The sequence below is a fragment of the Dermacentor albipictus genome, chromosome 10 (genome assembly GCF_038994185.2).
Source record: "Dermacentor albipictus isolate Rhodes 1998 colony chromosome 10, USDA_Dalb.pri_finalv2, whole genome shotgun sequence".
In the NCBI taxonomy this organism is placed as follows: Eukaryota; Metazoa; Arthropoda; class Arachnida; order Ixodida; family Ixodidae; genus Dermacentor; species Dermacentor albipictus.
In genome coordinates this window covers 53,222,625-53,247,666 of record NC_091830.1, presented here as the reverse complement: position 1 = coordinate 53,247,666, position 25,042 = coordinate 53,222,625, and the positions used below count along the sequence as shown (strand labels likewise).

The window sequence follows — 25,042 nt, the reverse complement described above, 5'->3', positions numbered from 1 at the left end:
TCGCGACCGGACGAGGGCGGAACGGACGGGCGGAGCGACCATGTACGGGCCCTTAGGGACTGAGGTGGGAGAGGAATAAACGGAAGATCTGGATTTGGAGGGCAGTGCTCCTACTGGTCAGCCGCAATGTTGTGAGTGTTCGCAGCGGGGCCTTGAATCCAGTGTACCTTGACGCAAGTAACCATTTTACTATTCATTGTGTGTATCGTTTCACAGATTTGCGTCGCCTTGTAAACGTTCTTGAATTCTTGAATTGGCGCTAAAGAATCATCGAAGATATGTTATTGTTTGATTATAGTGAGCTTAGATGTGGCTTCTTGCACAGCGTCGTAGATGGTTTGAAGTTACCCTACTTTAGCGCTTGCTTCCGTAGATAAATAATGCTGGGGACCGCTGATGAAATTATGCCTAGTACTGAGGAATGATGTGATCCCGCCCTGTGGTAGAATAGCAGCATCCGTATACATTTTACAGGTGTTAGCGCATTATGCATCGATGATATGGTGTTAGCCTATAATACTCGTTGTATCGCTGCGTTGTAACTTCATTGGCTCATTAGTTGGGATGGGGGTGAATTCCCAGGAAGCCATTGGATAGGGCCGACTGTGAATCGAAGAGCCGCATTGAAAATGAGCATGCAACGGAACGACAGGCGGAAAAAATTTCTTTTACTGCGATAGAAACTACATGGTCACTACAAGCGCATTTCTTCCGCCGGCGTCGCCGTCAGGTGCCGCATAATGTCCAACGGAGATCATACCGTCGACACGCGCCGTGCGCTCTGTGTGCGAGTGAAAGCGTGCGAGGGGAGCCGGTGATAGTAAAGCCCCTTAAACTTCGTAAGGTAGTGCCAGGCTTTGAAGAATGCCGCCTCCTCCTCACGCGCTCTGGCCGAGGCCGACGCCGCGTCGCTATTGGCCTAATAGTATCACGTGGTCCCTCGCGCCGTGCATCACCGCCATTTTTGCTCGAGAAGCGTCTAGGGTGCGGCGAGGAGCACATGTTGGCGCCGTTGCTACGCTCGAGCACTGTAGGCGGCGCCATGGTCGAGGAGGGAGCGTGAAAGAGAGGAGAAACGAGGAGGACTGAACGCGGAGGAGAAGAGTGTCACTACTTTACGAAGTTTAAGGGATTTTAGGCGATAGCGGTTAATTCTCGCCCGCACGAAAGGGAGGAAAGCGTAGAGGAAGCGCGCCGCGCCGTCTTCTCTCGCGTGCGAGGCGCACAATGTTGCGAGGCCGGGGGGGGGGGGGAGGGAGGGAGGGCGATGTTATCTCCGGCTACAACTGCACGTATGGTGGCTGTGCGAGGTCTCGCGGCCGTATCTTGAGGGCGATTGGCGTTAGAGGCAGAGTCTAGGTAGGTCCGAGGTTCGTACCTTGGCGCGTGCCATGTGTCCTCGACACTCGATTAGCGTTGAAGTGATATACAGCATTAATATTAAAGACCTTTAGCTCAGCGGGTTTACGTTTCGCTCCGCTCGCGGTCTCCTCCGTTGCGCCAGCGGACCGGCTCGCGAAAAAAGAATTTTAGCCCGGCGGATCACTCACCCACTCGAGCGGAGTAAAGAGCATGGTAAGGTGCGTAGGGCGCTCTGCTGCCCCAACTAGTGGTCCGAATAGGAGTTACTGAGAAATGAATTTGAATTACGCTTGATATTATAATGCAAGAAATGTTGAATAAAGATGTATTATACATGTTCTCAGTACATTATTTGTTAATATTGTACTGAGTACTAATGTACAGGTCAGCGCCGCAGTCGCCGTCGTCGATGTAGAACTGCCGCCGTTCATGTTCGCGGCTGCCGTCTTGCATTTCCCATACACGCCCGCGCGCGCTTACGCACGCTCGCGCGCTGCGTATACCCTCCGCTGGGGAGTGCTTTCCAGCCGGCGTAAACGCTCCTCCGTAAAACCGCTGGCCTCCTCAGCATAGTGCGCATGCGCAGTCGCGTCTCCGCTCGCCCGCTCCGCACCGCTGGCCGTAAACCCGCTGGGCTAAAACTCTCTATTACTTCGCTTGCTGCTGCCGCGTTTCCTGAGGCCAGCGTTCTCACAGCTGTTGTCGCCAGTCATCGAGTGGGATGTATTAATGTGTGCTGTGCGCGCTGACACCACGGTTGTTAATTTATTCAGCAAATTTCGCGTTGCAAAATTAGTTCTGCAATTCGGTTAAGCTGGGAATGTTCCTGTGAGCTTGGTATTGAAATGATGCGGGATAACGCTGTGATTGTGTGCATAGCATCGTGGTTACTTGTCTCCAACTGTGCCAAGCGTGCCAAAGCCAGCCGTTGAAAATTGTGCCTGATATAAAATTTCGCGGCTGCAAGGCGCCTCGCGCTGAGCGATAACGGAGGCTGTTAGCGCTTGAGAAACGGTCATCGTAAAAAAAGGATGAACAAATCACTAACGATGGCCTCATGTTAATATCTCTAGGTGGAGAGCGGCGGGTTGAGAAAGTGGTGGCAAATTGTGTCGTTCCTGACGGTTTCATGTCACTTTTCCGTTAACAGAAAATAATATTCTTCACAAAGTGACCCTTTTGTACACAAATAAACAATTCTGTAGTAGTCGGTTTGGTAGCTTTCACTAATACTTATAGTTCACACGATTGAGCCTAAATGTCGACTTGCTCAGTTGTCCTTGATCTGCGATCGTATTAAAAGGATAACAGTATAGTAAAGCACGTGTCACTATATTCATAGAAGGGGCTAAAAATCCAACGTTGAAGCTGCCTAAATATATATATAAGATTTTCAATTCTTGCACCATTTTGAATATGAAGTACGTGACTCAAGCACCCTTATGAAGGACCGATCCTTGTCGCAATCCAGGAATGCGTGTAGTATGCTTAGGAGGTGGTTATTTAGGACACGACGCTGCACTATGTGTTATGGGTGCCGCTTCTCTTGCCACTGTGCTTCACCCGTAAGCGAGAGCCAAGGACGTTATTTTGAGAGCCATTTTATAAAGCACCAGTTCGTAACTCACAGAGCGTCTGCGTTTATCTTTGGTAAGGAACGCTGCTACAAAATGCTCAATATCTCAAAGAACTAGCGATCACGAATGAAGAATGTGAGAACTCCCCCATTACCAGCGCGCACCATGTTGTAGTGCCGTAAGGTAGCGCACACTATCACTGGCAGCAATGAAACCACCATGTGGTCGTTAGCACTCTTATGGTTAAACAGGTTAGACAGAAGTTATGGTCGAACGCTTTTTATAGAAAATGATTAGGCATGCAGTTACAAAAAGTTGCGGTTTGTTTCCATAGAATGATAAACGCAACAAAATGACCGACTGTGACGTACAACTTTGCGTTGTTCCTTTCAGTTCCTGCTGAGGAGACACTGGTCTTCCCGAAACTTCTTGAGAGTCGTAACGACGAAGGGACAAAGGTTCTCAAGATAAACGATGCTCTCACACTGAGCTTGGAAAAGAGTTTTGTCATGAGCGATGAGTTCTTACTCCGGACTTATCAAGGGCATGTTATGCAGCACACTTACGTAAGTCGCAAAAGATGCGATCTTTATGCTTTGAGGAATTAAGGAAAATCATGTTTACTTATATGTCAGGCAGGTCGTGCCGTTTTAGTAGTGTGCTGTTGTTAGTATTTAGATACACTAGCTTCAACTCAGAATAAACACAGAACAGCGTTTGACGTTCTAGTCAGAAATGTATTCGCTAAACATCAGGCTGAATTGTTGTATATAAAAACACATATTAGGCTCCTTCAATACGTTCAATGAAATATATTTCAACCTGATAATCTCAGAAGACACCAAGTAAAGCATTAGGTCAAATTTCTTGTGGCAGCAGTCCTGTTGCGTCACGTATTTCCAATGGCTACTTTCTCTCCATGAGGCTTGTCTGATATACCACGTCGAGATGTGTGCGACTTTCGTTATCATTGGCAGATTGCACCTGAACTCTCGCAATAGCTGTTCAAGTTAATGTTCAAGTGAGCTGAGAAATTCGCATGTTTTGTGTGAATCGTCTGCTGAAGTCCCAGTAACGAATATTGCGTGTCAGAGCACAGTTAAATGCGTTCAAGAATGGTACTTTTATTTTATTGCTTTCGCAAGGCAGTCATGAATGAAGCGATACCCACAGGGTAAAATTTCATACCTTTATGCATTACAGCTCGACGGACAAGCCCTGGAAGAGGACCTGTATCATGACCCACATCGTTTCGCATCCGTATTTGTGTCCGAAGAAAATGGATTAGAAGTGGTACGATGTATGCTGTATAATTTCCTTTGGGTTAATTGTAGGCATACCTCTGATGTAATTATCGTACATTGAGTGATTTTATGACCAGCCGTATCAGCAGCAGAACCAAACATAATCTGGGGAATCTGACTACTGCAGAATATACGCCATATTGCCAGCTTGTGGCTGAGTAGTTTTATAGGTTCTCTGTGTGCTTACGCAACTTAATCGTTGTGCAGGAAAGATATTCTGTAGGAGTCCACCTAGTGGACAATCCATTTGGGCCACTGCTGATTGGCTGGGGCCGCTCGTCTCCTCCACGCTTGTACAGTTGCATCCAATCAGCAGCGGCCGAAATGGACAGTCCGCTAGGTGAACTCTTATAGAATACCCCTCCCCCCCCCCCCCCCCAGATATGTGATTTGAGTCCGTCACCTCAACTGCATTCCATGCATACTTGTCTTCGTTACTTGAACAATATGTTCACAAAATGAAGTAAGGAAACTGAAGTTTGCCTCAAGTTTAGGTAAGCGTTTAGTGGTATGTAGTTGTCGAAAAGCGTGAGAAATGACATGGCAATTCAGGCAATTTCGCATTCAAAGTCGACCTGAACATATCAGTTTCGTAATGAGTCACATACACAAACTATTTTCAGTATGTAGCTACGTCAGTCTGCTGAAAATTTCAGAATTTTTCACACGCCTACCTTATATTTCAAAGAAAGCATAGATATTTACTTTCTTTGTTGCCTTTTAACGTACTTTGGCTGAAAAGAATTGTGACGTGATATATTGGTGATGTTTACTGATGTACATGAAATATGGCCTAGCAAGAACATAATACAAAAGTTACCATACGTTCAGTGAACCGCAACTCTACTTGCCCAACATGTTATGTTTCGTGTTCAAAATGTTCGTGTGGCTATGGGCCACATCGGGAAGTAAAGTTAACTTAGAAGTGACAGATTTGAAGAAAAGACTGCCTAACAATAATTTAGTGGCTAATACTATTCCATTGGTAAGTACAATTATTTAAATGAACTCTAAAAGACTTCTACTCCCAGACATATCTTAGCGCCTATAGAATTAAGGCATTTTTCTATGAAAACGGCAGAACACCGAGTTTTGGTGTGCTTCCCGTCGTAACTTTCCCGCTGAGTTCTCCCAAGAAAAAATATAGTCAGCGCGTTTTGTCCACGTATCCTTGCAGGCGTTCCATTTCTATCAACACGTTTTTTTTTGCTTGCGTTTTATACAAGATTCAATTTTTTGTAGTTGTCTCCTACATAACACACGGCATAGCTGTGTACAAACAATAAAACGTTAGTTTGGGCTAGTGGTCAATTCTTTATATAAACAGGGAGCTGAGGCAAAAAATGACAGCCGAGGAAAGGTAACGACAACAGGGTGGGCTTATACAAGCGCTTCACGTGACAGCACAATGGCTCTCATGTTTTATGCTTTCGGAACGCACAGGGTGGAACTAAAGGAGAAAGCACGGAAGCACGTTTCAACACGACTGTGTTACGCAATGTCAAATATTATTCTAAACATTTAATTCACCTCTTCTGCCTTTCACATCTGCCAGAAGGCATCAGTAGCCCAGATTATAGCTTTCAAAGTTTGCTTATTGTGTTCCGGCCCTCACATTTTTTTTATACCCCCGTTTCTTAAGCCAGTCTCCAAATGCCCTTAGCCTCCACACTCAGCAAAACGAGAACAATGTGAAAGCCGGAGCCGATGTTTCGATAAGTACATTTGTGTTTTTAAAGGCGACATGTTACCTCCACATTGTAATACCGAAGTCGCTGTTTTCTTGGGCAGAATACAGCATCAAAGGCATCATAATGCGGTGGGCCGCTAACCATCATATTTCAAAAGGAAACACTCATTTTTTTACGCAGTTGGTGTGCAGCCCTTCACAAAGGAACAAGAACATTTCGTCAATTTAGGCTCGCCTCAACATGAAAGGGCATTTTCCAAGTGACAGTGAAGCAAGATTAGAAAGTGTTCAACCGGTCGCTCATCGAGAAGTTGCCTCAGAGAGAATCTTAACTAGAAAGTTAAATTCGACTTCTGAATTAGGAGCTGGTGGAATGAAAAATTAAATTCGCGGGCCCATGCTGGAATCGCTCCTCACATAATATTCTTCGTATGGAGCACCAGGAATGCCTTTAGTCCTATATTGCTTATAAGTGAGGGGGCAGGGACGTGTACGATCTGGTGGTTTCTTATGGGATTTTAGAGCACACCATACTGCACCTCAACACAGGGCGTTGAAGCAACTACCCATAAACGCATTGACATTAGGGTTTGATAGTGATGGCGCACAGAACTCATCGGCCCTGCTTCACCCCTTTACACTCGGATACTGGGGGTAAATATTTCATGTGCACTGTTGCTATTGTCCCCTTGCGGTAAGGTGTAATTTGGATATTTCTCACGGAAGCTTGTAGCTTGTGACGTCAGGAAAAATACGGGACGCCAGGAAAACAGTACTCAGGTAAAACTCTCGCGTGATCCTCAACTTTTGACGCGCTCTCTGACATGTGAAAGTAAGACAACCTTTTTTATTATTTGGCCTTGTCATTGCGCAGCACAGTCGAGCACTTGTGTGTTTGAGAAGTTTGCGGCACAGGCCTGGGGACGCACGCGTTTTGCGACTGAAGCACCACAGTCATTATACAGTAAAGCGAAGTGTTGTTAAAGGGCTGTCAAACCGCCAACCATGGGGACAGGAAAACTTCCGAAGTTCAAATTTCGTCTAAAATAAGCACAATATAAAATTTCAACAAAAAGAGAATACCAGGGAACTTTTTGTATTATATATTTTTACTTGTATAACACCTCAGTGTAGAAATCTCGGCCGAAAGCGAGCCGGAACCGATAATTAGGTTGGCCTGTCTTGTTTTATTTTTCAGGAAATACATATAATAGTATGAGAGCAAAAATTACTGCTGAGTGAATTACCGCGATATACCAGTGAAAAAATGAAATATAGAGGTATTTAGCAGTTTAAAACCGTATTATTTAGCTAAAGCTATGTCGTAAGAAGCCAACAAACAGCTTCTTGGCTTCTCATAACTCATGATGACCACTTAGAAGAGATCAATCAGGCTGACTTTGCAATATATGCTGAGGTCAGACGGAGGTTAATCTTCTTGGTAGGCAACAAATACTACCAATGCGTCTGTGTGCTTAAATTTAGCTTAAGGTTAAACCCTTGTTGCCGAAATTAATTCATAGCTCGTGACGACGGCGTCTCTCATAGTACGGGTATTGCTTTGGAATACTGTGACCAATCAATTAGCTTTTAAAATATCACTTTTCTTGTCACACTTTTATATAGGTATTTATCACGCGTCACAAGAACTGTGTGCTTATAGGTAACTATAAACAACCGCCAATGTGAAACGCGTACAGGGAACGCCTTGCAATGCATTTATATATCAAACGTTCAACCCTTGCTTATAAGCAGTCACACAATATTTCTTTTAGCTACAATATATCCTGGGCAATGGTTCTGTCGGAGCTCATTCATACTGTTTCCATCATTTTTGTGCCTCTGTTCTTTCTAGCTTATTGCGTGGCTTACTTTTCTGGTTCTTCACCAAAAAGTACAGATGGGGTTAGTAATATTTTATAATGGCCAATGGGCACGTAAAAATTTCTGTATACATGTAAATATGTATGAACTATATCCAATGTAAATTTCTGGTAGAATAAAACCGCCACTGAAACACCGGATCATGGTGTTAAGTACTGCTAGCAAGTATTGTGCAAAGGTTATTCATTGTCACTATAGAAACTGGCGAGGTACCATGGTTATGTGTAATCACTACGGTCTAGAAACAAGCTAATACAGCTAATTATCCTTGAAATCTATTAGGAGGGTGTACTCGGTCCCAAGTTTGCCATAAAGCCAGTCAAGGGTCAAGGAAGATCGGCAGGAGTAGGGGATGTGCCACATGTTATCTACAAGATTGAAGACCATGAAGGAGTCTTCGCGAGAACAGGTGATGCTTGTAAAGAAAGTCTGTGTTTGTATATTGTGAATTGATTAGAAAATGCTACAGAGATGAATATCTCACCTGCAACTTGTTGTCAACTTCGAATGGTTTTGCAACGTAATTCTTGGAGACAAGTGGCGGGAGGCGATAGCTGTTGATTGGATAAAACATGGCAAAAGCACTGGCTCCGTGAGCTCCTATTCATTCGTGTACATTGCTGATGACCGTTACTGTACCCCAACGTTGAAAGTTTCTCGACCTAGTCTTATCCGTAAAAAAAGCATCTATCAAAAGTTACACATTCGGAAGCGTCATAACTAGCTGATGGTCTTGTGTAAAATGTTCAACAAAGAAATTTTCAACACGATCACGACAGCAATTGAGTTGAATCAATTGGGTGAATGCGTTGAATTAGGAGTGTACAGCAGTGACAACATGAGTGCCATTGTTCAGGTAACTATAAATTAAGCTTAATTAAACCGGCCCTCTATAGAGCTTTGAGGCATTAAAAAGCACTGTATTTAGTGGAGTTACCCGTAGTTATAATGCACTTCGTACTTAGACAATCGAGGAATACCCTCTTGCTCACTTTGACACAGAATTGCATCAGAAGCTCCAAAAGTCACATATTGCCTAAATATTCAAATTTGTCAACGATTGCCAATTATACGCCCGAAAAATGATAGCGGCTTTAACGATCGGGTTGGCGACGCACTTCCGGCTTTTCGAGAGTGTTTGGAACCTTTGGTTTTAACGTACGAGTTGCCCGTAGAAGGTGTCATGAAGTTTTTCACTTAAAGCTTAGCATTCGGGGCAATCACTTATGCGGGAAGTGTGCGTCACGTAATCAAAGTCATTGGTGTCATACAAATCACGCATTCTAAGGTTGTAAATCTATCGGCACAACCCATCTTACAGTGAGTGCCGACGTTAATCCGATTAGCTTTTAAGCAATAATGTGTCACACCGCATGACCGCCGCAGCGAGACGTAATGCATGAGGCCTATGGGAAACCGTTTTACTCTCTTGTGCTTCTTTCTGTACACGCTGTGCCACCTAGCGGTGCCGCCATGAAGTGGGCGCGTGGAGCGTGATTAAATACTCACAGAAGGTTACCGGAGCATGTATGAGGCAGGTATGATTCCGCTCAACAACGAATAATGTTTTATGATATTGTGAGGCGGAAAGAAAGCACAAATGCTGGTAATGAACGCAGGTAAGAACACAGAAGGCTGAAGCCGACTTCTTAAAACGCTTCGACCGAAGCGCCAGCAGCAACAACACACGCTTCGTACTCAACGTCTTTAGTTTGCCCGTCTTAGCCTCCCTTATCACGAGGCTACCCTGCCTGCGATAGAGCGCTCTCCGGTAGCAGGCTAATGTGACCCAGGAACACCTCGCTCGTAGGGCATCAAGCGAGTGTTATGAGCAACATCGGTTCTTGGTTGTACTTGATGGTCCGGGGTCCCCGGGAGCAATCTCATAGGTAATAGCTGAAAGCTGTCGTAGGATTGGGTAGGCACCCCAGTAACGCGGTAGAAGGCTTTCTGATAGGTCGATCAGACCAAGTGCTGACCTAAGTGTACGAGGGTGTCAGGTAAAAACTTGACGGCCCTGTGATGCCTATCGCGAGGGGACTTCTCGGAAACTTGGGATGACGTGAGGCGAGCACGAACAGTCTGACGAGCCTGTGCTGCCATTGTAATTGTATCGCGAGCGTCCTTGGAAGGCGACTGTGTTCCACGGGGAAGTATGGTTTCCAGGGGAAAAGCATGATCGCGGCCAAATTGTAGCTAAAACGGTGAGTAGCTAGCAATGTCATGACAGGCCGAATTATACGCGAAGGTGACCTGTCGCAGAACAACGTTCAAGTTCCTATGATCTGCGGAAACGTACATGGATAGCAGGTAGATAAGGATGCTGTTAAGTGGTTCTGTACAGCTGTTTCTCAGCAGATAGGATGTGGCTACTCGATGCTCATTAGATCACGAGCGGAGATTATTGTCGATGGCCTTAGACAAGAAGTAACGCCCGCGATCGGCGAGGAGCTGCTGTGGAGCGCAGTGTTGTAGGATGCCGTTGTGCAGGAGAAACTTTACGATGTCTGTAGCGCAACTGGCATGCAGGGCTCGCGTAAGGGCACAGCGTATTCAGTCACAACAGCAATCTATTTGTTGCCGGTAATCGACATCGGGAAAGGGCCGAACAGGTTGGGACCCACGCGAAGGAATGGTTCGGTGGGTATATTGTTTAGTTGTAGACGCCCTGCTGAAGTCATGCGAGGGAGCTTCCATTGTTGGCACAGGTCACAAGCAGTAACGTACTGGCGGAAAAAAACGGTAAAGCTAGGGCCAGAAAAAAAAAAGCGGCGCACTCTCGGCGTCTCATGCACTCATTGAAGCAAAGTGCATTGAAGGTGCCCCAAACAACCAACAAGGGTTCAGTGCCACGAGGACGCAAGTTCCGTCTAGAGAATAGAGAGTAGGCAGAGGGAAGGATCAACAGTTGCTGAGCCCAAACGATACCTTATGGTCAGTGGAACTTGCTCACAGCGCTGCCTGTCGGCAATGTGAAGAAAGTTGGAGATGGACAGGACGCAGCGGTCGGAGTCACTGGCAACGGCTTCCGGAGGGTCAACAAGATGGCAGCAGAAGCAGCTAGCGTCCTGATGTAAACTTTCGGATTTTTTACACGACGGTGTATAGATAGATAGATGAATGGATAAATTCCAAACGTGTGAAGTAGGCAAATCATGATAATTGCAATAAAACCAACAAGGTCATCGGTGGTACACTATCGGCCCCTTAACACGTGAAACCAGAAAAGCGACTAACATAATAAAGTTAAACATATACATAAATATGTCGCATATGCAATACGTGTCTGTCACACCCTATTATCATGCGGCATGTGGTACATTGGACAGGCAGGTTGGGGCTTAGACAGTGGCATGCTCGACCATGATAGTAGTAATAATAATAATAATATTTGGGGTTTTACGTGCCAAAACCACTTTCTGATTATGAGGCACGCCGTAGTGGAGGACTCCGGAAATTTTGACCACCTGAGGTTCTTTAACGTGCACCTAAATCTAAGCACACGGGTGTTTTCGCATTTCGCCCCCATCGAAATGCGGCTGCCGTGGCCGGGATTCGATCCCGCGACCTCGTGCTCAGCAGCCCAACACCATAGCCACTGAGCAACCACGGCGGGTGACCATGATAGTAGTGTATACCGAGAACATGAAAGTCACTTTGCGACTCACTGTGTCACGTGCGGACGCAAACCGCAATTCGATAAGTGCACCATGATGACCAAATTTAAGTTCCAGCAAGTAATGGTGATAGCACAACCAACAAGAATTTAAGGAGTGCATAATCGGTGCGTAAATGTGCCGTCAACCACGTTTCTTGGAAGATGACATATACGTATACATACATACATACATACATACATACATACATACATACATACATACAGACAGACAGACAGACATACATACATACATAAATGCATGCGTGCATACATACATACATACATACATACATACATACATACATACATACATACATACATACATACATACATACATACATACACACACATACATACATACATACATACATACATACATACATACATACATACATACATACATACATACGTACATACATACATACATACAATACAATACAATACATACATACATACATAGGGACCGAGGTCAGATACACTACAATGCCTGAATCAGCAGGCGAGACCTGAGAATCGTTCGCACTGTGGAGACGGGTTGAAGAACTCGTTTTTATTCTTCAATTTGCTTCCAACCTCGCAGCAGAAAATGAGGATGGCATATATATATATATATATATATATATATATATATATATATATATATATATATGTCATGTATACGATCACGCTGTTTGGCATAACGTGGCTGTTCGTGGACGCCATGTCGTGTCTCCGTTATTATTTCCTGCTTGAAGCCTACAATTCTGGAGACAGCTTTGGGAAGTCTAATTGGCCCAATGATTTCACCGCAATGCTTCGACATGCATGTAACGCGACAGTTAGTGCTTATGACAAATCTAGTACGAAAGCCGATTCTAAGGCTGGCACACGGAATCAGGCAGGTAGGGGTAGCTTCATTCTATGACTCAACTTTCAGGTGGGGATCACAAGGTGACATGATATTACAGACGCTGCTGCAGTTTCTTGTTTACGAAGGTTGATATTGTTAGGTCGGTAGGTATAGAGTGCGCAGACAGCAAATTTTTAGGTACCCATCGTGATCAAATCTCATAAGTGCAAGTAGTTCCCGAATTTTCACACAGAGTGCCACTGATTGATGAACTACTGCTGGTCAGAGGTAAGAGTGTTCTGTGTTAATACACTTGATGGCTAGAGGGCTACGCTTTTGAAGAATCCCGTTGTAATGTTTAAATACAAAATCATTTATGAAACTCATTGAAACAAAACAAAGCTTTTATATGTTGACTCCTGATGTTGGTGTAATTTTAGATGGTACTGAGCAAGAAAGAGCGAAGACCAACATCTCTGAACGGCAGAATCAAAGTAAGTTTCAAAGGACTGGTCAGCTCTAAAAAGTTTTTGCGCTTTTGCACTCTTGTAATTATTGAACACTTGTGTGTTTTCAAGATAGCGCCAGACCAAGTATAATATATCCAGAATTATTGATCATCGTGGACAGCACACTCAGGGCGCAATTCAGCACGGAATTCACGTTGCTGAAATATTTAATCATCACTTTAAACTCCGTAAGTTGTTTTCTTATCTTCAGGTAGATTCAGACTACTATTACTGCAAAATAATAAAGCTAACACTTTAACTCTGTAGCAGGACACTGCCATTCACAGGGCATATCACAGATCTTGAGAACAGTCTGTTCGATAACCACGTAGAAAATGTTTGATTCATTGAGTGCTTTTTTATGACGTTCCTTATTTTCAGGTGAATGTACGGTACCTGACTGTATCAGATCCAGCAGTGAGAATCATGTTTCGTGCGATGGAAGTTCTTACTGTAAGAAACACCGTTATGCAGTTTAGTGTCCTTCCTTTTTTTACATTGGTAGTGTCCCCATGTACCAGTGGTGTTCCTTTGCAGCCAGCTGTAGAGACGTTCCTGAGCCGTTCTGGAAATTATGTTCAAGGAATTCGTTCACTTCAAGGCCTGCGAGACTATGTTCACAAGAACCCTGACAAATATGGAATTTACGACGGCGTTTACCTCGTAACCGGGTGAGGAACGTACTCGAAAATGCATGATTGACTCTTGATTTCGAGTTCAGTGCTTACATTGCGTTTCGTAACTTTTCGCAGGCTTGACATGGCAGAGTACACCTATTATGGCTGGAACGGGAACCTGCTCGGTACGGGTGTTTGCAAGCGCAGGCGATATTCTGCAACTAGGTGCAGACCTCGCAACAAATCAGCATACCTCAAATCATGCTCAACATGAGCGTTTGTGAAATTTCATCAGGTGACAATCAGCCAGCGCGCGGCTACAGATGTCTGTCTAGTTTTATCCCACACTCTTAAAATGGCTGCACCCTTTGGGGTGCAAATTTGTCTCGCAACAATAATCGTTATCTTCCTTGCTTGCGTTTCCTTTCTTAAAAAGTCGGCGGCGCTCGCTACTTTCTTCTAGAGAATGCTGTGTCACACTGAAAACGCGCAAGCCGTTCGTGAGTGGTAAGTACCGGGCTCGCAGCGTTAAAGAAAGGGAACGTGGGCCAGACATATGACGAATATTGTTGTTGTACGTAAGATAAGCCCCGAAGGGTGTATTTTTTTTAAGAGTGCAGTTTGATGAATGCGGCTACACTCTAAAAACAGTTGCACTCTTTGGGGTGTATATTTGTCACACAACAATAATCGTCATCTGTCTTGCCCGCATTTCCATTCTTCAACGCGGCGAGCTCGGTACTTTCCCGTAACGAACGGCATGCGTGTTATCAGCATGACGCAGCAATCCCGACAGGAAACTAACGAGCGCAGCGTTTTCAAGAAAGAAAATAAAGGCAAGACAGATGACGATTCTCGTTGTGTGGCAAATATACACTCCAAAGGGCGTAAACTTTTCTTAGAGTGTACACGCTTAGACTAGTACACCTAGTCTGAGCTAAGGTGTACCTTAGCTTAGACTAAGGTACACCTTTTGGGGTGTATATTAGCCACACAACAATAATCGTCATCTGCCTTGCTTGCATTTCCTTTCTTGAAAACGTCGCGCCCGCTATTTTCCTGTCGGCAAGGCTATGTCAGGCTGATAACGCGCATGCCATTCGTTACTGGGAAGTACCGGGCTCGCAGCATCAAAGAAAGCAAATGCGGACAAGACAGATGACCTTTATAGTTGTGTTGCAAAATACAATTCAAAGGGTGTAATTTTAGAGTGTAGAGATTCACCGCATAATCCCCCCCCTCCCCCAAGAAGACGAGGGTATGTTTTTCATAAGCACGAAGCTGGGCTTACCTTTTCGCATTCTATTCAATGTAATGAGTCTTCGCATTTTAAATGTGGTGACTCTCTGTCAATCATGGCCAGGGAAAATGTAAGTGTAACATTTTGGTTTCACAAAAAATGCGTAGAGATCCTGTGCTCTTAATTCCGGTACCCGCAAACGAGATTCGCGAATCAGGTTTTCTAAAAGATCGTTTACAAGCAGAGCAGAGACACCAAGATACAGCGTTGTGCTGTGGAGCTGGAGATTGTGGTTCAGTGACGGATGCAGCAGCTGCATTTCGCTGGAGGCGAAATGAAAGAATGCCAGTGTACATGGATTTACATGCATGTTAAGGAACCCTACGTGGTCGAAATAATGCGGAGTACAACACTACGGAGTGCCTCATAATCACGTAGTGCTTTTGGCATGTAAAGCCACACAATTTAAAATTGATGTGCCACATGAAAGGTGTGGGTATGGAATCGGTCCGGTGGTGATAAATCCTTTCGTAACAGCAGCAACAGTATACGTACGTCCAATGGGAAATAATGCAATCAAGTGTACAATTCTAAATGATCAATGTCCCCTCAAGAGCCGAAGACAAAGTTACATTTCAAATAAACGGCGCTTACTTTCATTACGATGGCTGTGGTTATAACTATAGGGAGAAATATAGTGCTAATGTATATGATGGTAACATTTTCATGTTTGGATGATGGAAATCATTTTTCTGTACGTTAGCTAGCAGTAGATGTGTAATAAATTAATTTCTAAGGAATCAATTTGGCATATTCGCACTATTTCTGCATCATTGCTTTAGGGATATTATAGTTAATATTCATTAAACACATATACTTGTAATCTAAGGATCTGGATCAGTACAGCGGGCAAAACGTGAACACGTGAAATTCTACCTAAGACATATTTGTACAAAAATAATTTGTTTAAAGATATTTTAGGTGTCATTTAGGTGTAAGAAAAGGACCTCCTTCTGTATATACTTATAATATAGATACCCCAATTTATTTCGTGAATTAACTGACTCTTATACTGATTGCATCAACTATGTTTGCACTTTACACTGATGGTATTTTGACAACGAAAAAGCTATTCTACACTGTTTTGCGCAGGCTATGCATATATTGGGGGTATCTGTAGCTGGCAGAAAGTCGGCTATGGTGAAGACGCTGTGGGAACGTTCAAAGGAATCCGTATACTGGCCCATGAGTTTGGACACTTGTAAGACTTCATTGATTTATGTTTTTACTTTTCATTAAAATATGCAATAATGTTGTAAGCTTTTGTGTATCCTTGTGATATATCGCTTGATGAACATTTATCTGTTTAATTAACATGATAGGCTCTCAGTCTCTACTCTTGGCAATTTCTCATATCCTTAAAGTTTGTGTAATTGCTGTTAACGTTTCCCGAAAGAAAATTGTAAAGCTTGGCATGTAGGTTTTACCTTAATGCTCATGGAAATTTAAGAACCAGTTAAACCTGCAGGAGCGTGAGAGAGCGAAAGATGATATACATCAGTGACATTACCACATGCTATATTGCTGAGTGTTAGGCAGAGTTTATTTCAGAGGAGAATATTTATTTTTAAATTACATACAAGAGGAAGGCGAACACTGTTACAAGAAAAAAAATATATGTATACACGAGCTGCCTGCTTTTTTGCACAACTTTTTTAGCCAATTCACCACAGTGGACCCTTGACACTGCCTTACGTAGATCAATCAACCAAACGCTCACGTACAACACAGACACCAGAATAAACGGCGCCTTGCCGTTCATTTTGCAGTGAACGTTTGAGCGTAACCACGTGTCGATCATACAATGATCCATTCTGAAGCAGTGATATATATTTTTAAAAAACTAATGTTGAACTCACTTTTCAATAGCGTCCGTAGGTCATGCAACGCAATGCTCGCTTGGAAAAAAAAGAAAGACAGGCCATGTAAATGACCCAACAAAACAACGCCGTTATGTTATGCTTCTTCTCCCTCTCCGCTTAAACTGCAAGTGGGGACAGCGCGCTGTGCTGCCTCTCGTGAGTTCATTGGCAAAGAAGGTTTCGTTTTGGAAAGAAAACGTTTCCCTTGCTTGCATTGAACTTCGCTTTCACAATGCAACAGCCCAGTGAACCAAATGATGGGCCGCCATCATAGGCGTGCTTTCCTCGTTCCCAACGCCAAGCTCTTCTTGGGCATTCTTAGCGCAAACGCCACGTCTCGTAGCAAGTGCGCGCGAGACTAGTAGCGCGCAAAAACATGTATATGCGGTAAAAAAGTTTGAAGCACTTTCTCTCACGTCATAGCTTTGTTTGTTTTTGAAGGTTTAACACAATGTTTAGCGGAAGCCCTGTATCGCGTTTCTTGGCCATACTGGCTGAGCAGTTGCGGAGTCGGTTCATCGTTGAAGTCTGCTGTGGGTCTCATGTCTTGTCAGTTTAGCAGTGCTTCGCGTAGAGGAATTACCACCGTGCGTAGCGTGAGCATTTTCCTGTATTTATTTCAATGAGCGTTCCAAATTTTCTGAATTTATTAGCATTTTGTTACAAACGCATAGCAAGTTTATGGAATCAGAAAGAACCAATTGAAATCCTCCTTGCTTGTTTGAGATCCCAGGTGGCGTTCTTCATTCGGCACTCTTTTTCGTGTTACGTAGGCTAGGATGCCCCCACGATGGCACTTCTAGTGGCTACTATTCTTCGGTGAGCTGCCCCTGGAATGATGGATTCCTCATGAGCTACTTGGAAACGGACAGCAGAAGCATGAAGTTCTCCCACTGTTGCAACCAAATGATTTCTATGCTAGTATGGTAGGTCACTCTGTTTTGTGCGAGCATGAACCTCTAAAAAAATATTTCAGGATTCACTTGAAGCAGTTTATCTGGTTGAACGCAAAAAAATCTGCAATAATTAATTCTATGAATCAATCATTGATTCCGCAATTGTGAATTCCACAAGTGTGCTTTGTGCAATAGTTCGTTCTGTGCACTTAAAGCAGTTCGTCAGGGACATACAAGGTAAAGTGTTGACATTCAAGTTAGTTTTAGAAAGAATTTTTTATATGAATGGTTGGCTTGATCGATTTGTCGCATCTTTGCTTTTCCAACACTACGTTCAATACAGGTCCGAACGCGGCAAATGCCTGCTCACGAACGGTGCGAAGAGGAAAATAAAGAAGAAGTTTTATGTGAAGATCTTTGTTGGAAACATACTGACGAGAGACCAGATATGCAAGCTCTCTTTTCCCAATGTAGCAGAAACCCGTTTCATCAAGGTTAGTGATGTAATATTTATTCATAAAAGAGTGAAAATAATAAAAATGTCTTTATATGTCGCATTAGGATATATCTAAATTGGATTACGTCGCTTCGCTTGAGATTTATTCTTGTTGCAAGGATCGCACATTCGTTGAAAACGCACAAAGGAAAAATAAGATATGTTGCCGTCAGGCACAGCTCGAGTCAATTTGAAACCTTTTTATCAGCTCTAACGCTACATCTTCGAACGAATCTGCCAACATTTTATTTTATTAAACCTAATTTCTTTTATTCAGCCGAAACCTAGCAGGAGGCTGTATTATCAAAAGTTGTTCACAGATAGTGCGCTACGCAAGAAGTTTTTGTAGTTCTCTGATTGGCAATCCTCAAATGTGCAATTGAAAGCACTAATTCATGGAATAAATAACGTTTAGGACCTGAATCAGGCAACTAATTGTCAAACTGAAATAATTCGTTCTCATGAAAATGAAATGCTGAAAACAGTGGACATACATTCACCTTATTTTGCACACAGAAATCGAGACATCGGTTTTGATCAGACGATTGACGAATTGGTGTCAATTTCACAGCAAGTGAAACCCATGACCAAGCAATATAAAAACTTAGTGTATGTAAAGGCGAAGGAAAACGCACTTTCCTAAAGCATCTGCACATTTGGACTACGATTTGTATGATATGGTACAAGAAATATTGAAATAAGTAATGCTGCCACTAATGAACGCCGCAAATAACTTTGTTGAAATTCAGTTTTGTCATCGCTGGGCAATGTGATGCATTAAGACAAGAGACGCCCGTGCGGTCTCAGGTAGTGTGGTAGCTAAAACGTGACACCGTGATATCCGCAGATAACTTTGGTATGAGGTACGTGTCAACGTAACCTTCAAGCTAACACAAACGGTAAGATAGAAATATACACACAAACGGCCAAACAGGGACATACGCATACATGCTACAACGTGGGGGAAGATCCAAGAAAACGAGTGCTTTTAAAAATAGAACTTAATAGTCTCTGCGAAATGAGGGATATGTCTTCTGGAGAAACAATCTGTAGGCGAATTAGCACAATTTATTAGAATGGCAATATATTGACCCAGTATACCCCCCGTGCTGGTTTGCAAACCCGACGCTCATCTCGTTGACATCCCTGCCTTTCTTCTCCTTGATTTCTATCTCTCTCTCTCTCTCGCTCTCCAACTTTCAAAAGCACTACCTTTCAATGTTGATGGGAGCGTTACCTGGTCAGTGGTTGAGATATATAAGATACGCCTACAGTTTCTGAAAGAAAGCAGGGAAAAACATAGGTTGTTGCAAACGTAGGGGACTGCACTAGATAACGTAATGAAAAGGAGAAAGTTAGACCGCAATACATCCAGCAAAACCTGACCGGCTCAAGAAGGCTAAGTGAATCTTCGTTGCCATCCCGTTTTTTAGAGGTGCCATTAGAAGTTTTTGTGATCACAATCTCCACTAGTAGCATAATAATGCTGGGGCATTAGCCCTAGCATTGGCAGAAGTGAGCTGGTTGGGCGTATGACCATCTGGAATATGACGATTACTAAGTGCTCCGTGAAGCCGAGGCACTGGTGTGAGACCAGTGATAGTAGATGACGTCTCTTGTGTGCAACGTTGTTGTGGCTCGGGGTGGTGTTAGGCCCTGGAATCCATCAAGCTCATTGATGAATACGTCCGGGAGTATGAATAAAGGAAAATTGTTTATTTTACCTTATTAAGGCTGTCTCCAGATTGATGCGGAAAGCCACTGTGTGGAGGAACAAATTGAATGCCTGAGTCCCCATCAGGGCACGTTAACGGTCTCGTCTCACTGGACCAAAGGTCTCCGCTTTTAATACAGTCGTCTTCCCTAGGAGATATGACTAGGGAATCACATGACTGTATTTTGAAGATGATTTTGAAGATGAAATTGTAGAATATTCGAGTAAATCATTCAAACATTTGCTCATTCTGAACAATATTGAGTTTGATTAGAATCACAGTATAAATTGTCAATGTTTTGTTTCTTTTGTTTTCTGGTTGTGGTTGGTCTGAAACAAAATGCATCGTACTTTGAGTATCCTCTTGGTTTCTCATATTTCTTGTGTACATGTTTTGTTTCACGAAAATAACATTCTGTCTCGCGACTCTCCAGTTGATTTCAGTATGATACGTGTTGCTGCCTACGGCCGGCGTGCCAAATTGTTGTGGGAGCAGAAGCCTCCGTCAGGCCACATGGCCTTTAGCTTCTGCTTCCTTTCTGTTGTAAACAGGAGAAATAAACTCATTAATTAATTAATTATTTATTCAATCATTGATTCATTGATTCATTGATTCATTGATTCATTCATTCATTCATTCATTCATTCATTTATCTATCTCGGCCGGTAATAATTATCGAATCGTTCGCGAAATCCCTCCCAAAATGTCGCACCGTTCCACCGGACTTCGCCTCCTATGTTACACTTTCGGCCCCGCATCTGGCGCAAGCTGGTAGCAATCTAGAAATCCTAGGTCAACGCTGTTCCCACCGTATTCTTCGACATTGGCCTCCTTCATCTATTAGTTCAGCTTGTCAGGGTCAGGTTGAAGTAGAGTGATCTTCGCGCTAATCACCGCTTCAACGGAGGGCGGCGGCTTTCTTCGCTTCGAAGTGAGTCTCTTTGTTTGTGCGCCAAAGTCTATGTCGGGGCCCATCGTCTATGCTGGGCGCGCGCGCTGAAGACAGGACGGCCACGTGGGAAACGTCCAAGGAATGCTCACTGCCGTATTGCGAAGTAACAACGTTAAAGCAATATTCCCCCCGCCCCTATGCACACTTAGCTGAACCATGTAGGCACAGTATTTATATTATGTATTTATATATCTAAAATACTCTCAGTGTCTCATGGCATTACAGATAGTAGAGGTTACCCATTATACAATGTTAGAGACAGCAGTCTCAAAAACAAATGATGTGGATTTATTTCGACTGGGACGAGGGGATGGTTCCATTCGGATGATGTCTTGGGCAGGAGTGAATTGAAGAAACGGTTTCTACGGCAACTTGGCAATTGTATCTTAACGTTATGTTCGATTCGTGCTGATATGTAAGCGGCTGTTGTAAAATGTCATTTTTTATTTTGGGTTAGTATAGTAAATTTTGTGAAGCAGTGATAACCGGGCGAGTTTCCTTGTTGATGATCGGTCTAGCAGGTGAAAGCTGGTTTTGATGGCAGGTATACTGGCAATGCGGGAATAATTTAATATAGTGACACGAGCAGACAGGTTTTCAATGGCTTCACGTTAGTATGCTGGCTGTGGTAAAGAGGGATCCCAAATTGACAAAGCATACTGAAGTTTAGATCTTAGAAATGTTTTCTACAATGTAAATTTGAGGGAAGAGGGCGTGCGTGAAAATGAGAAGACGCGCAAGAGCGTGTCTCGGCTCAAGCCCCGACGGTTCCAATGCGTCTCTGACTATGGCATGGCACAGGCTTGTCGATTCACTACGCGCAATCGTACCCTTACCTCTCCGTAGTTTGAGAGAGAAAGAAGTGGCGCCGCCAGGATTAAAGCAAACTGAGAAGCCACGTGGGATATTATTCAAGATAATTTTTGTTTTTAGCGCGAGGATCCCCGACCAAGTGCTGGATTCATGACCAAACGTGAAGCCTTCATGGCGAGATTAGTCCAGTTTTCTGCAAGGACTGTCTGACCATTTCTTTGGGCCGATCCCGACGGCAGCCTAGTCCAAAAATATGTGCTGTTCGCGAGCGTATGCTTCACTGAGTATACGCCACCCTTTATTGATGTCATATTACGCTAAGTTTGATGTGGGCCAACGTACATGTGCCACTGGGACCTCTGGGTATATGCTCCTTGGGCAAAAAGGGTATGTGCAGCTGGTTGCGTGTTACTCTTCAATGAATCTCTTTGAGGCCAACTTGGCTCACTGGGAATAAGAGCTACATACAATGGCATGCGATGTACTCCACATTGAATTGCAACAAGTCGCAACAGGATTTACCGGTAACTGCAGAACAAACGAATGATTCCTAACATCTATTCTCTACCAGGCAAGCATGCTTCGTATTGCGTATGTATATGTCAACGGAAATTCAGCTAGCCTAGCTTTTGTTAGAAAATTGCGAGCGTTAACTCACGGCAGGCCGCATTCACTCAAACAATTTCTTACTTAAAAGGTGACTGCCGCGCTGCCACAAAAAACAAAACACCTCAAGTTACTTTGACACCGCAGAATCGATACCAAAGAGTGAAATCTCTGTTCTTGTATTTTCAGGACTACCACGGCAACGAGAACTGCATGGGAAGGTGTTTCATGCCCAAGTCAGTTTATGGCTATGACACTTTCTTGCCAACATTCCTGCCAGACAACTCTCCTTGCACGGAAAACAATGGGGTATGGTCACAATTGCTTTTGGAGCTCGGGTGTGTGACTGTGCAGGTGTAGATAACATCGAAGGGTAAAAATGAAACTGAAAAACAAAAACGTGCACAAGCAATCGACAATATTTTTAGACCAGAACCACGGTAAAATAAAATAACTTTTTTTTTCTAGCGCTCCTTAGGTAATTCTATGCGAAAGCCAATATTACCTCAAATAATTTATTCTTTTGCCGCACATCATCCATCCCCTGCTGCGATTTCTACACTAACGGAAACGCATCGTCACATTAATTCTCACAAGTAACATGACGAATATATGACGCGGAGAATATTTTTGGTGAAATAATTTACCACAAAGCCCGTATTTCACCATACTGTTGAAACCTTGCTCATGCGTAGTCCATAGCAGAGCGACCACCTCCCGTGCATTCAGTTTTCCCCCCACCACGACGAATACTTTCCGCGCTTCGTGTAACACCATGAAGGAAGGATAGAACTAGTGATTAGCTATCATCACTAATGTCCTTGATTATTTGACCCATTATATTTTAGCAGCACATCCACCCTTACTCTCTTATTTTTCCGTCAAAATGTGAACACAGTTCGGCGTTTACATGACTCGGAGCATTAGGAAAACTTTTTAAGCGATTCGGTTAACTCTGTGACGAGGGAAAAAAGGCCACAGTTGGGTAATTTTCTCCAGACGCATTATATCCGCCCACTCGAAGCCTTGTGTACAACATAGCCTCTCTCAATCGTTCAATTCACTGCTAGAGCAAGCTTCTCTGAGTAGGCTTCTAAGCTTGTTTTTCTCGGTGCACACGAAAAACGTGTTACAAAGCTTTCGAACATTTCTACTTCCATTGATATGTTTGCTGTAAGGACATCACTCATACCTAAGGTAGTCATAGTAAAGAGCAAGCATGTTACATGTATACTTGAGTGTTCTTACATATTTTACTCTGGTGAACACTTCCTAAATGTTGCAGTAGAATTATCTTACCTAAAGGTATTATTTGATGACCGTGGGCATGTAGAAAGAACAAGTCATATGACCTAGTCATGACATCTCCGAAGATGCACAGAGCGAGGAGCAAATATTCATGTGTATATGTTAAGATTGCTTGTGTTAATAAATGTGTGATTGAAATGGTAAATTCGTTATAAAATTCTGTGATAAATGTGTTATTTAAGTAGCTGAACACTTTCGCACATCTTCCGTAAGATAGAAACACTATTTCCCTGTGTACCTTCTCGCATCGCTTCCAAATATGCGCAATCTGCCTCCTTCCAAGACAGGTCTTTCTGTGTTTTATCAAGTATATTTCGGTTTAAACTGTCGTTTTCTATTTAAACTATGGTTCACCGCAGGTAAATGGCGTTCGGGAAAATGTTTACACAATGACCAGCGCATTATAGAGTGGAATATTCTAGAACACAATAGAAGAAAATGCTACATCGAACTTACTGCTATTTCGTCGTGAAATATACCCAACTCGTTATTCTTTTAAACATTTTCAGACTATATGCAGAAACGGCGACTGCGTCCGACAGAAGCTGAAGCATTTGCAATACCGACCATACTAATTATTGTATCATTAAACGAATTTATTCCCTTAAATTTGCTTTGTCTTGACAACCATGCCTGATTCGTGTCAGATGGTCCTAAACCGGTGTACCCTGTATGGCATAGTCTATTTTCAAGGGCTGCCTTTTAATAAATGTTTCTAAATGTTACGACTTGTACCGAATATTGACACACTACTAAACTGCATGTTCATATAGGATATATTAGGTACTAACGTTAGACACATATTCAGAGGTTCTTTTTAAACACACGATAGTATCTCAGCAGGATCAAAATACATTCGATCAATAATAAGAATCGACATTAATTGCACGACCTAGCAGAGTTCGTGCCATATCGCTGACCTCGAGGCCTAAGTTTTATCACCTGGTCGGCAGTTACTACCAGATCAAGCCTAACGAAAAAACATATGCCTTTATCATATAAGTGGAAAAAAGTAACTAGATAGAAACATTATATAAAGCAGAATCTGGGATCCCACCTCAAACTAAATGCAATCGCGTGTTATCAGACGAAAATGTGGACTTGCGCCACTTCATGCTCGCCTATCGTCATTATGAAAAGCGGTTGCTTAAAAGACGATAATCAGTGTAGCTCTATCTGTAGTCTCGATGATGTACTAGCAGTTCGCAACCAAGGTGGACGAGTGATCGTTGGGTCTTCAATCAACACAGCAGCACGTAGTGTGATGCTGCCTCAGGCGCTGTCTGAATGCTCGCCAGACTAGAACGCTTTCCGGAGGCGTTGTCGCCGTTTAGACGCGGCAGCATGACGGCGCATGACTTTTTATGGGAAAATTATCCGTGAGCATCACGGCAAAAACACGATGGCCCAGCTATAGAAGTAGCATGTCGCGTAAAGCAATGTCAGACTATCGGATCCCACGGGTTGTGAGAACTTGGAAAAGCGAAGCTTTCTATAGTGCTTGAGAATAATAAATATCCTTGATTAAGGGCCATTTGAAAGTATAAAGCACAAAACAATGTTTGACATAAAATCACATTGAAATGCATCGCTCAGCATAAACTACTGGTGAAAATTGTAATTCTCGCATGACGATCAGAAAAGGACAACGAAGGAGCGACAAC

The 25,042-nt window shown here is 43.3% G+C and overlaps 1 protein-coding gene across 1 annotated transcript; it reads left to right on the top strand.

The window, feature by feature from the left end:
- Window positions 1-82: 82 nt before the first annotated feature.
- Window positions 83-23,987, top strand: LOC135907685 (A disintegrin and metalloproteinase with thrombospondin motifs like). The gene is made up of 14 exons (XM_070527000.1): window positions 83-177; window positions 3,333-3,505; window positions 4,143-4,232; window positions 8,100-8,226; window positions 12,745-12,798; window positions 12,883-13,001; window positions 13,195-13,266; window positions 13,351-13,484; window positions 13,566-13,615; window positions 15,823-15,931; window positions 17,366-17,518; window positions 17,832-17,982; window positions 22,260-22,379; window positions 23,888-23,987. Exons 2-14 carry the CDS (start codon window positions 3,449-3,451, stop codon window positions 23,951-23,953), a joined length of 1,302 nt encoding a protein of 433 aa, XP_070383101.1. The 5' UTR covers window positions 83-177; window positions 3,333-3,448; the 3' UTR covers window positions 23,954-23,987.
- The last annotated feature ends 1,055 nt before the right edge of the window (window positions 23,988-25,042 follow it).